Source organism: Scyliorhinus canicula, chromosome 18 (genome assembly GCF_902713615.1).
Source record: "Scyliorhinus canicula chromosome 18, sScyCan1.1, whole genome shotgun sequence".
Lineage (NCBI taxonomy): Eukaryota > Metazoa > Chordata > Chondrichthyes > Carcharhiniformes > Scyliorhinidae > Scyliorhinus > Scyliorhinus canicula.
In genome coordinates this window covers 71,157,803-71,170,836 of record NC_052163.1, presented here as the reverse complement: position 1 = coordinate 71,170,836, position 13,034 = coordinate 71,157,803, and the positions used below count along the sequence as shown (strand labels likewise).

The 13,034-nt window shown below is 47.7% G+C and overlaps 1 protein-coding gene across 3 annotated transcripts in view; it reads right to left on the bottom strand.

Annotated features, from left to right (window-relative positions):
* itgb4 (integrin, beta 4) overlaps nucleotides 1–13,034 on the bottom strand; it is a 311,978-nt gene that overhangs the window by 145,573 nt on the left and 153,371 nt on the right. For 2 of the 3 annotated variants that reach the window (XM_038777234.1, XM_038777236.1), the window contains exons 16-20: nucleotides 11,206–11,329; nucleotides 9,664–9,783; nucleotides 6,561–6,667; nucleotides 5,794–5,845; nucleotides 3,461–3,643 (exon numbers count right to left, since the gene is read on the bottom strand). In XM_038777234.1, the coding sequence (XP_038633162.1) occupies nucleotides 3,461–3,643; nucleotides 5,794–5,845; nucleotides 6,561–6,667; nucleotides 9,664–9,783; nucleotides 11,206–11,329 (586 nt within the window). The remainder of the gene's footprint in view (nucleotides 1–3,460; nucleotides 3,644–5,793; nucleotides 5,846–6,560; nucleotides 6,668–9,663; nucleotides 9,784–11,205; nucleotides 11,330–13,034) is intronic. The other variant, XM_038777235.1, reaches the window with a different exon arrangement.

Here is a 13,034-nt window from a genome sequence, read left to right as displayed (position 1 = left end):
TGTTCGTGTCACACCTGTTGGAAAGCACGGGCAGAATCAAGTGCCTGTGGGAGAGATTTGGAGCTTTTTCAGGTTATAAATTCAATGCGAGGAAAAGTTTGGGTTTCCGGTGAATGTCTCAAAGAATTTACAGTGCAGAAGGAGTCCATTCGGCCCATCGAGTCCGCACTGGCCCTTGGAAAGAGCACCCTACTCAAGCCCACAACTCCACCTTACTCCACATCTCCACCCTATCCCCAACTTACCTTGTTTGGACACTAAGGGCAATTTAGCATGGCCAATCCACCTAACCTGCACGCCTTTGGACTGTGGGAGGAAACCGGAGCACCCGGAGGAAATCCACGCAGGCAAGCAGGAATGTGCAGACTCCGCACAGTGACCCAAGCCAGAAATCGAACCTGGGACTCTGGAGCTGTGAAGCAACTGTGCTACCATGCTGCCCCTAATGTTGAGGGGTGGGGGTGAATGTGGGGAGCTCTGCCATTTAAGGTGGCAGGGAGCTGTTTCAGTACCTGGGGATCCACATAACCCATTAGTGGGCCACAATGCATAGGTGAAACCGTACGGAGTTGGTGGAAGAGATCAAGGGGGACCTTAAAAGATAGGATACACTACACCTGACATTTGTAGGGAGGGTGCAGGTTGTGAGGATGAATGTACTGCCAAGATTCCTGCTTGTGTTTCAGTCCCTCCCCATTCCCCCACCCCCCCCTCCCCCCCACCCTACCCCCAAGGCCTTTTCTCGGAAGGTGGATGCACTAATCTCAGAAATTGCGTGGGCAGGGAAGGTGCCGAGGATGAAGAGGGCCTTGTTGCAAAGGGGCAGGTGGTGCTCCCAAAGTTGTTGCATTATTATTGTGCAGCGAACATGGAGGAGTTGAGATGATGGTGGGAGGGGGAGGAGGTGGATTAGGTCAGGTTAGAGGGGGAGGGGTACAAGCCTGGGGGCTCTGATGATGGCCCCGGTGCCGCTCGCTCCGAGGAGGTATAGAGGGAGTCCGTTGGTGGAGTGGCCTATAAAAATCTGAAACCAGCTGAGAAGGCACTTTAAAATGGGGCACATGTCAGTGTTGACGCCATTGTGTCGGAACCATGGGTGGGATTCTCTGTTTTAGCGCAGTGTTACTGCATTCGTAAACACCAGAGCGTTTTACAACGGTATCATCTGCCCACTAGGGAGCAGCAATCCCCCAACCCACAGAGGACCAGCATGGCACTGGAGTGCTTTGTGCAACTCCAGCTGCCGATACGGGCCCCAGCATGGCTGGCACAGGCCCATGCATGCCCGACACAGCCGGCGTGGGTCCGCGCGTGCGCGTGGGTTGCCGTCTCCGCACCAGCCCCCACGTAACATGACGGAGACCGGCGTGGAGGAACATAGGTGCCCCACCCCTCCGTAATTAGCGCGCCTGCTGATTGGTAACCCCCGATCGCGGGCCTGACCACTGTGGAGGTCCCCCCTGGAGTTGGATTCCCCCCCCCCCCACAGGATGGACCCCGCAGCCAGAACACAGAGGTCCCGCCGTGTAGGACCACATGCGAACGCGCCGGCGGGACCCGATGGGCCGTCGAACGCGGAGAATCGCCGGGGGGTGGGGGCTGTGTTTAGTGGCCCCCAACCGGCACCGTGGCGACTGCGCCGGCGTCATTGGCCGGAGAATCGGTGGCCCGGCGACGGAGCGGCGAGGCGGGATTCACACCCCCCCCCCACCCCTGCTGATTCTCCAACCCGGGCACGGGATCGGAGAATCCCATCCCATACGTTCACGCCAGGGGGAATGGATGGGATGTATGGGCGGTGGAGGGAGGAGGGGTTAGTGCGGCTCAGGGACATGTCTGCAGACAGGAAGGTTGCTGGGAAGAGAAGCTGCGGGGAAGATTTCAGTTACCAAGGAGGAGTGGGTTTAGGTATTGGCAAGTGTGGGATTCTGCATGTAGGAAGCTGCCTTTGTTCCCTCAGCTACCGGGGTATACTTTTCACTGCTCCTGGATGAGGTAGTGATTGGTGGAATTGAGGATATATATGAGTGGTTGGGAGAGCAGGGCAAGGCATTAGTGAAAAGGATCAAGTGAAAATAGGAGGAGGAGTTGGGCAGGGTGATAGGATGGGGAATTTGGTGTGAGGTAACCCAGTGAGTGAACTCAACCTCCTCCTGCGCAAGAATGAGTTTGATACAATTTGAGGTGGTGCACAGGGTCCACATGACCCGGCTTCGGGTGAGTGGGTTTTTTTCTGGGAGTAGCAGGCGATTATGAGACGTGTGGGAGAAGGCCGGCAAACCATGCTCATATGTTCTGGAGGTGTGAGGAGTTGGAGAGCGGTGTTCGGGGACTTAGCGAGGATTGTCGGGGTTGAGGTGAAGCCGGGCTCTGTGGTAGTGATCTTTGGGATGTTGAAGCTGCTGGAGGAGGGAGCCGATATCGTGGCCTTCATCTCTCTAATTGCCCGGCGATGGATGCTTTTGAATTAGAGGGCGGCTACGCCACTGGGGGTCACGACTTGGCTGAGGGATCAGTATGAGTTTCTTACATTGGAGAAAATCAAATTTTTCCTTGGGAGGGTGGCGCAGAGGAGGGATATGAGGTACAGTGGAAGCCATTCATTGCTATATTTGAGGAACTGTTTGGTGTGGTGGGAGGGGAAAGGGGAAAAATGTCCAAACTGTACAAGCATAATAGAACGTTACACTTGTGTTATTTTGTTGAATGTGTTTGTAATAAAATATCTTTTTTTAAAAAGGGAAAGTTACGATACCAAAATGCTGGTGGTTGATAGCGGCGTGTACATTGCACAGCTCCCATGTTCCTGACTTTTGAAATTCCATCGGCTGTGCAACATTGGAAGATATTTGCCTATCCTAATCCATTGCTCTTTGCTCTACTGATTCAACTTGTTGTTCCACTATTGGCCACTGTACTCTCAGTATTCCTGAGCCCAAAGCTCTCCCACTCTTTGCTGGAATTCTCTGGCTGTACACACTGGCAGGATCCTCTGGTCCCGTTGGCAGGGCACCTCTCCCGTGGGGTTCCCGGCAGCTTGGGCTGGCTTCAATGGGAGTTCCCATTAACAGTGACAGAAACAGAGAATCCTGCCACCAGTGAACAGTGCACTGTCTCCCGCCACCAAGAATCACGTGACTGGGAGACCGGAGAATCCCAACCTTTATCTCTCTCTCTCCTCTTTTAAGATTGTCCTTAGAACCAAATTCTTTGTCCAATCTTTTATGACGTCTTTTGTGATTTGATGTAAATTTTTGGCTGATTGTGCTCCCCGAAGCATTTTACAATGTTATAGGTACTATATAAATATAAGTTATTGTTGTTGTATGACACAGGTTATCATGGAAATCCCAAAGATTTCTTTGAATAGACAGAACACCAAAATGCCATTTTTGAAACCGTTATATAGCTTTAGCAGCCCTTCCCATTCAGGACTGCTCACAGCTTCCTCAATACTCACTTGTGTCATCGGGATTGGTTGTTTGATACCGTTTAGCTGACTCTCTATGCACATTGTCCGTCACCTTCCACCTCACAATGTCGGTTCCAACCGGCTTGTTGGTCCGTACCATTGGCGTGTCTAGGGAGGTGAGATTGCTTTGACGTAGCATGTAGCGATCTTCCTTAAATCCAACCTTGGTACCTGGAAATTAAACAAAAGGCAAAGGTTGAATCTGAAATTTGAAGGTTAAGGGGTGACCCAAATGAAGTGTTTAATATTATCAAGGGAGTTGAACGCCAGGAAACATGTGGCTAAATGCGCTCGTTAGGGGACTTTGTTCCCTTTTAGTTGAATCGCACCCCACTTTTCTGAGTGACTGGATGGTTTACACAGTGCTTGTCGCAGTGCATTGCGGTCCAATATTGCAACAAAGACTGAACTGGACCCAGGTTTGCATATCCACCTTTCCCAGATGGGTACCCGAGGCAGCTGCAGGACACTCTGACCAATATGTCATTTAAAAAAATTAATTTACAGGATATGGGCTTCGCTGGTTAGGCCAGCATTTATTGCCCATCCCTAGCTGTCCTTCAGAAGGTGGTGGTGAATTGGCTTCTTAAATCGCTGCAGTCCTTGAGGAGTAGGTACACCCTCTATGCTGTTAGGGAGGGAGTTCCAGTATGTTGGCCCCAGCGACAGTGAAGGAACGGCAATTTATTTCCAAATCAGGGGGTGAGTGACTTGGAGGAGAACCTCCAGGTGGTGGGGTTCCCAGGTATCTGCTTCTCTTGTCCTTCTAGATGGTAGTGGAAGGTGCTGCCTAAGGAACGTTGGTGAACGTTGGTGAGTTACTGCAGTGCAGCTGCCACTGTTCATCGGTGTTGGAAGGTTTGAATGTTTGTGGAAGGAGGAGGAATCAAGCGGGCTGCTTTATCCTGGATAGCGTTGAGCTTTTAAAAAAAATTTAGAGTACCCAATTCATTTTTTCCAATTAAGGGGCAATTTAGCGTGGCCAATCCACCTACCCTGCACATCTTTGGCTTGTGGGGGCGAAACCCACGCAAACACGGGGAGAATGTGCAAACTCCATATGGATAGTGACCCAGAGCCGGGATTGATCCTGGGACCTCAGCGTTGTGAGGCTGCAGTGCTAACCACTGCACCACCATGCTGCCCAGCGTTGAGCTTCTTGAGTGTTGTTGGAGTTGCAAGCAAATGGAGAGTATTCCATTCACAAGCTGCTGACTTGTACCTTGTAAGTGGTGGACAGGCTTTGGGGAGGTCAGGAGGTGAGTTACTCGCTGTAACTCACCTAGTCTTTGACCTGCCCTGGTAACCACAGTGTTAATGTGGCTAGTCCAGTTCAGTTTCTGATCAATGGTAACCAGCAGGATGTTAATTGTGGGGGATTCAGAGGTGGCCATGCCATTGAACGTCAAGGGGCAGTGGCTCGATCCTTTCTTATAGGAGATTGTCATTGCCTGGCACTTGTGTGGCGTGAATGAAACTTGGCACTTGTGAGCCTGAGCCTGGATATTGTCCAGGTCTTGCTGTATTTGGACATGGACTGATTCATTATCTGAGGAGTCGCGAATGGTGCAGAACATTGTGCAGTCATCCACAAACATCCCCACTTCTGACCTTAGCTGGAAGGCAGGTCATTGATGAAGCAGCTGAAGATGATTGGGCCTAGGACATTACCTTGAGGAACTCCTGTAGTGATGTCCTAGAGCTGAGATGATTGACCTCCAACCACCCCAACCATCTTCCTTTGTGCCAGGTATGAGTCAAACCAGCGGAGAGTTTTCCTCTGATTCCCATTGACTCCAGTTTAGCTAGGGCTCCTTGATGCCATACTCGGCCTTGATGTCAAGGGCAGTCACTCTCATCTCACCTCTCACATTCAGCTCTTTTGTCTATGTTTGAACCTAGGCTATAATGAGGTCAGGAGTTGAGTGACCCTGACGGAACCCAAACTGTGCGCCTGTGAGCAGGTTATCGCTGAGTAAGTGCTGCTTTATAGCACTGTTGATGACTCCTTCCATCACTTTGCTGATAATGGAGAGTAGACTGGTTTCGATTTGCCCTGTTTCTTGTGTACAGAACATATCTGGGAAATGTTCCACATTGCCGGGTAAATGCCAGTGTTGTAGCTGTACTGGAACAGCTTGGCTAGGGATGTGGCAAGTTCTGGAGCACAAGTCTTCAGCACAATGGCTGGAATATTGCCAGCACCCATAGCCTTTGCAGCATCCAATCATGCCGTATATTGAACTCTTTAGCACCTGATTTGCGCCTAATTCAATATTCCTGATTGATTTGAGAACTCAAATTCACAAGATTGAGATTACCTGCAGCACAGCATGGCAGCATTGCACAGCACGGCAGCCTGGCACAGCAAGCCTGGGAATATAGAGAGTCAACGTTAGCCCCACAGACTTTAATCATTTGGACTCTTGCTCACAACTCTTTAAACTTTGTAACGATTTTTTAAAAAGAAAACAATTTATGTTGGGAATTTAAATAAACAAACAGGTCTGGGACAATCCCAATCTGCTCTCCGAGACAGAAACCAGCTCCACCTTATAACCAACCCTCAACTCTGAAGCCCAATTCACAAACCAAGAGCTCCCTTAACCAACTCAATTTGACACGAGGTACAAACCTAATTCAAAGGCCCAATCGCCAATGCAACAATTCATGATCAAGGCCAATTGGTAACTACATCTCCAGAAGTAGGTTGTCCCCATTCCACCTCATCTGACACGATTCCAAGTGAGAGTAAATTCTTCTGAAATGCTGGTCAACCAGATACGTGATGTATCCAAATATGTGGGGCTAAAGGGACCAAGGGATATGGGGGAAGGCAGGATCAGGGTTTTGAAGTTGATGATCATCAATGATCATAATGAATGGTGGAGCAGGGTCGAAGGGCCAAATGGCCTCCTCCGGATTCTATTTTCTATGTATGTGTATGTGGCACCAATATGGAGACTGTCAGAATTTCATTCAAGCACCCAATGGTAGCTGGCCCATAATAAGCTAGGTCAGTAGAGTTTATAACCAAAATCTCAGACGTCTCTTTGTATGAAAACCCCACTGGGGGATAGTCACTCACCCGAAAGCAGGCACAGTATTTCCAACAGAGTAACAATAGGAGACCGAACAACAGCATCAGGAATATAATCAATGGAATAAGCCAGAGGAAGCCTCCTGGGGGACAGTCTAGAGGAGGAGAATAAAATCATCAAACCAGACATGAGGGAAAATCCACACTCCCCCCCTCCCCCCCAATCCCCACCCCTCATCCCCATCCTCATGGACAACACCTCCCAAAGCTGCAACCTTCACTGGGCTGGTTTAGCTCACTGAGCTAAATCGCTGGCTTTTAAAGCAGGCCAGCAGCACGGTTCGATTCCTGTAACAGCCTCCCCGGACAGGCGCCGGAATGTGGCGACTAGGGGCTTTTCACAGTAACTTCATTGAAGCCTACTCGTGACAATAAGCGATTTTCATCTAGAAGGACAAGGGCAGCAGACACATGGGAACTCCATCAACTGCAAGTTCCCCTCCAAGTCACTCACTATTCTGACTTGGAAATGTATCGTCATTCCTTCACTTTCGCTGAGTCGAAATCATGGAACGCCCTCTCTGGGTGCACCTACACCACAGGGACTGCAGCGGTTCAAGAAGGCAGCTCATAGCTACCTCTTAAGGGCAGTTAGGGATCAGCAATAAATGCTGAATTTCCCAGCGATGCTGACATTCCCTGAATGAATCAATTATAAGAGATTTGGTAGGGACATGTATCAATACAAGCCCAAATATACATCAAAAACCTCTCTCATGTACCCATGACCGAAGCAGTATAAGGTGGTAAGTGTGGAGTTATCCACTTTAGAGAGAAAAACAGAAAGGCAGAATATTACTTAAATGCTTATAGATGGGGAAATGTTGACGTACAAAGACACCTGGCTATCTCTGTACACCGGTCACTGGTAGCAAGCATGCTGGTACAGCAAGCAGTTCGGAAGAGAAAAGGGATGTTGGCCTTCATTGCAAGAGGACTTGAGTGCAGGAGCAGGGATGTCTTGCTGCAGCTGTACAGGGCCGTGACGGGACAGCACCTGGAGTACTGTCTGCTGGTTTTGTCTCCTTATCCAAGAAACAATATACTTGCAATAGAGGGCATGTAGTGAAGGTTCATCAGGCTGAGATGCTGTCGGAAGAGAGATTGGGTTGACTAAGCCTGTATTCACTGGAACTTTGTGGAATGAGAGGGGATCTAATTGAAACAGCTAAAATTCTGACAAGGCGGGACAGACTGGATACAGGGATTTTGTTTCCTATGGCTGGGAGTTCTAGAATGAGGGGTCACAATCGCAGGATACAGAGAAGGCCATTTAGGATTGAGATGAGGAGAAATCTCTTCATTCAGAGGGTGGTGAACCTGTGGAAGTCTCAACAGGGAAGGCCATGGAAGCCAATACACTGAATATATTTAAGTAGGAAATAGTTAGATTTCCAGGCTCTGGAGTCGTCAAGGGGCATGGGGAGAGTGCGGGAATATGGCATTGAGATAAAGGATCAACCATCATCATATAGAATGGTGGCGCAAGCTCAAAGGGCTGAATGACATAAACCAGCTCCTATTTTCTGTGTTTCTATAGGAAAATGGGAGTATTCTTTCACCCAGTGAGGAACTCAGTTATAAGTCTAGACACAGAGGATGGGGAAGAGTACACAATAGGTCAGGGAAGAATTATAGATTTCTAGAGAGAGTGGGCTGAGGTAAGGTTTCTCAAACTAGGTTCCGCAGAACTCTGGGTTTTCTATGGAGACATCTTGGGGTTCCACGCTAGGCCAGGTATAAAATTTGAAAAATGCTATGAAGCTGTTTGTCCAATCAGTGTCTGGTTTCTCCCTGCATTGGTTGCTGATAGACTCACTAATGATCCTGTGAGCAGCCAATGCAGTGAGAAGCCAGCCTCTTGACAAGTTGGAAACAGTGGGAAATGAGTCCTCAAAGGTCCAGGCCGGGGCAAATGCGAGAGTTAGGAAGAGAGCAGAAAATGACGCGAGGTAGGCCATGGGGTTGGAGTGGAAGTGGTCACGGGATGAGAGAGGAATCAGCCATGGAGTGAGGTGGAAAGAGATGAGCATGTAAGAGTGTGAGTGGACAAGAGTGTGAATGTGAATCCAACTCTCCAACAGCACTGCCAATGTTAAACAAATTTGTGAGCAGGTGATGAAGGAGCAGCGCTCCAAAAACTTGTGATTTCAAATAAACCTGTTGGATTTTAATTGTGCCCACCCCAGTCCAACGCCGGCATCTTTACATCATAAGTATTTGTTGAATGAGATCTTTTTAATTATAATAAATGTATACATTTAAGAAATAGAAAAGTCTTTTATAATTTTGCTTTAGTATTTTTGTACCAATTGCACAAAATAATACATTTTTTGTGGTTCAATTCTTCAACACAATGCAATGTTTCCCTGGGGTTTCTGACAGTACTCCTGGGTAGTTAGAGGGATTCCGCAGCTGTAAAAGTTTGGGAGTCCCTGGACTGAGGGATCTGGTGAAAATGGGTTGAGGATTGTGGTGGGAAGGGACTGGATGAATCTCACGGAGTACGAGCACAGATATGATAGGCAGATTGTTTCCTTTGTTGCCAGGAAACCTGATGGTTTGATGAAAAATGGCCGGTTCTTCTTCCTGCATCTTTTCATCAAATCGTACGGATTGTTTGGCAAGACTAGATCAAGATTAAACAAGCTCATCTATGTCCATCCTGGTGGTCATGTATTAGAGTGGTAATGGAGTTGCTGACTAATCAAAGCATTCGATCTCTATCAGCGAGTGTACAAATCATCCATACACGAGGTGAGGGAATCCCCAGCGAAGAGCTTTGGAAATCACCTGTTTCTCCCAGGCTGATACAGTCACCACACATATGCCGAAATTCTCCGGCCGTTGCAATTCCCTTTTCCTGCTGGCAGTGCACTCCACTGGGGTGGTTCAATTGGAAATCCCATTGACAAGCAGCGGGAAGTTAGAATCCCGCTGCCAGGGAACAGCATGCAGCCAGGAAACACGGGACTGGGGGACTGGAGAATCCCATGCATAGTGTCTCAAGTAATTCAGAACCTTGTCCTTATTCTCAATTTATCCGAGTCAATAAACAAATGTCAAAATTACAGTTTTATTTCTTACGTACCTTTCTTTTTTCGCACCTGTACATGAGTTTCATTGCTATTTGGGGCTTTTTCCACCGTGTAATAAAACGTGCAATCATCTTCCTCATCACGGAATTCACAGCGCTCTGTCACCACCTCTGCTGTAGTGACAAAATAAGACTCTTTTTAAATGTTGGAGTGCCTCATTTGGCAGGACGTGCACCTAGCAGTTTATACATTCAAGCCCCATCCCAGAGACTTGAGTCTGCAATCTAAGCCAATGCTCTACTGCAGTATCAAGGGAATATTACACTGTCGGACTTTTATAGAACAGTACAGCACAGAACAGGCCCTTCGGCCCTCGATGTTGTGCCGAGCAATGATCACCCTACTCAAACCCACGTATCCACCCTATACCCGTAACCCAAACAACCCCCCCTTAACCTTACTTTTTTTTAGGACACTACGGGCAATTTAGCATGGCCAATCCACCTAACCCGCACATCTTTGGACTGTGGGAGGAAATCGGAGCACCCGGAGGAAACCCACGCACACACGGGGAGGACATGCAGACTCCGCACAGTGACCCAGCCGGGAACCGAACCTGGGACCCTGGAGCTGTGAAGCATTTATGCTAACCACCATGCTGCCCTCTATGCTACCGTGCTGCCCTCCATGCTACCGTGCTGCCCTCCATGCTACCGTGCTGCCCTTTCTGGTTGAGATTTTAAATCAACACTCCATCTGCCCTCTCAGGTGAATGCCAAAGGTTCCATGGCAATATGGGAAGGAAAGGTTCCTTTGACATCTGTCATGATATGCAAACATGCAACCAATGAACACTTAGAATAGGACACAACCAATAAGCAGTCAGGGCACTCAGAGGTGGCATCATCACAAGGGGGCATGACATAAACTTTCCACAGACAGGCATCTAGAGAGTTAGACAGGGTTGATCAGCAGCATCACACCCCAGCACGTGGCTTAGAGCAAGCTGGTACAGTAAGACTGAGTTACTACAGTTAGATTAGCAGAGAGTCGAACTCATTTGAGAACTGTGTTAATAGTTCAATAAACTCGTTGAACTCATTTCAGAGTCTGGAGCATCCTTTAGTTAAGACTGCATCAAGTAGCAGCCTGTGTTATCCGAAGCAGCATAACACAACACCCTCTTGGCATCATTCATCCCTCTAAATGTAGAGTCTTTAGTCAATCATCTGAATCAGTGTTTGTGGGATTGTGCTGTGTGCAAATTTGGCAGCATCTTTTTCGTATATGGCAACATTGAGCACACATCACAGTATCTGTGAAGCACTTTAGAATGTAGTTGAATTGAACATTACAAATGAGAAATGGCAAAACCTTTGGAGCAATATCGTCCACTGAGATGACAGTTTTAAATCCAAGGAGCATGTTTTAAAAAATGAGGATGCTATGAGTTGGAAAGACATTCGAGAGAATTTCCTCAAATTAAAGGTGATGATGTAGTAGAATATTGAAGGACATCTGGGACAGATGGGTTCAAGAGGCAATGTCTACAGGCAAATGTGCTTTCCAATATTTTCAGGATTGCTTTGACTGACCTGCTTTCAGTTCCTTCACAAACTCGAATGTATTTGAGCACTTATTACAATTCTTTCCCTTCTTTTCCCCAGTATTCCAGGCCTGGCATTGGACACAGGTACGAATGTTCTCACACAGTCCTAGCTGCAAGAGAAGGAGAAAGGACCAGCTTCTGTTAGACAGACTTGTACCTAAATATCTAAGAAGTTGTTCAGTGGAAACCCCATGGTGTCTGTATTTCAGATAAGATCTCAAACCTGCTGCTTTCTCAGCTGAATGGAAGAGATCCCATCGCACTATTCAGAGAAGAGGAGGGAGTCTTCCTGGCATCCTATTTGTCAGTAACTACACTTTAAAACAACTTCATTGTTGTTTTGGTGCCAAAGAAGAACCAGGCAACGTGCCTCAACGACTATCGTCTGGAGGCCTTGACATCGATCATAATAAGACCATAAGACATAGGAGCAGAATTAGGCCACTCGGCCCATCGAGTCTGCTCTTTCATTCAATCCTGGCTGATATTTTTCTCATCCCCATTCTCTTGCCTTCTCCCCATAACCCCGATCCCCTTATTGATCAAGAACCTATCTTTCTCTGTCTTAAAGACACTCAGTGATTTGGCCTTCACAACCTTCTATGGCAAAGAATTCCACAGACTCACCACCCTCTGGCTGAAGAAATTCCTCCTCATCCTCTCCACATCCACTCTATCCAGGCCTCGCAGTATCCTGTAAGTTCCAATAAGATCCCCCCTCGTCCTCTAAACTCCAACGAGTACAGATCCAGAGTCCTCAACTGTTCTCTTTTGACAAGCTCTTCATGCCAGGGATCATTCCTGTGAACCTCTTCTGGACCCTTTCCAAGGCTAGCACATCCTTCCTTCGATACGGGGCCCAAAACTTCTCACAATATTCCAAATGGGTCTGACCAGAACCTCAGAAGTACATCCCTGGTCTTGTATTCTAGCCCTCTCAACACGAACGCTAACATTTGCCTGCAGGTTAACCGTAAGAGAATTATGAACAAGGACACCCTTTGTGCTTCTGATTTCCTAAGCAACTCCCCATTTAGAAAATAGTCTATGCCTCCATTTCTCCTTCCAAAGTGCATAACATCACACTTTTCCACATTGTATTCCATCTGCGACTGCATTGCCCACTCTCCTAGCTTGTCCAAGTCCTTCTGCAGCCTGCCTGCTTCCTCAATACTATCTGTCCCTCTACAGATCTTTGTGCACATCACCAACAATCTATCCTGGTCCACCCATGTCGATGCTACCACCAAGAAAGCACATCAGAGTCTATACTTTCTCAGGAAACTAAGGAAATTTGACATGTCCATATTGACTCTTAACAACCTTTATAGATGCACCATAGAAAGCATCCTATCTGGCTGCATCACAGCCTGGTATGGCAACTGCTCGGCCCAACACCATAAGAAACTATAGAGAATCGTGAACTCAGCCCACTCGATCACACAAACCTGCCTGCCATCTGTTGACTCCATCTACACCTCCCGCTGCCTGGGGAAAGCGGGCAGCATAATCAAAGATCCCTCCCACCCGGCTTACTCACTCTTCTAACTTCTTCCATCGGGGACGAGATACAAAAGTCTGTGATCACTAACAGATTCAAAAACAGCTTCTTCCCCGCTGTTACCAGATTCCTAAATGACCCTCTTATGGACTGAACTGATCTGTTCACACATCTTCTCTACTGAGTAGTACTACACTCCGTATGCTTCACCCGATGCCTCTGAATATGTATTTACATTGTGTATTTATGTTTGCCCTATGCAATTTTTTCATGTATGGAATGATCTGTCGAGACTGGATGCAGACAATACGTTT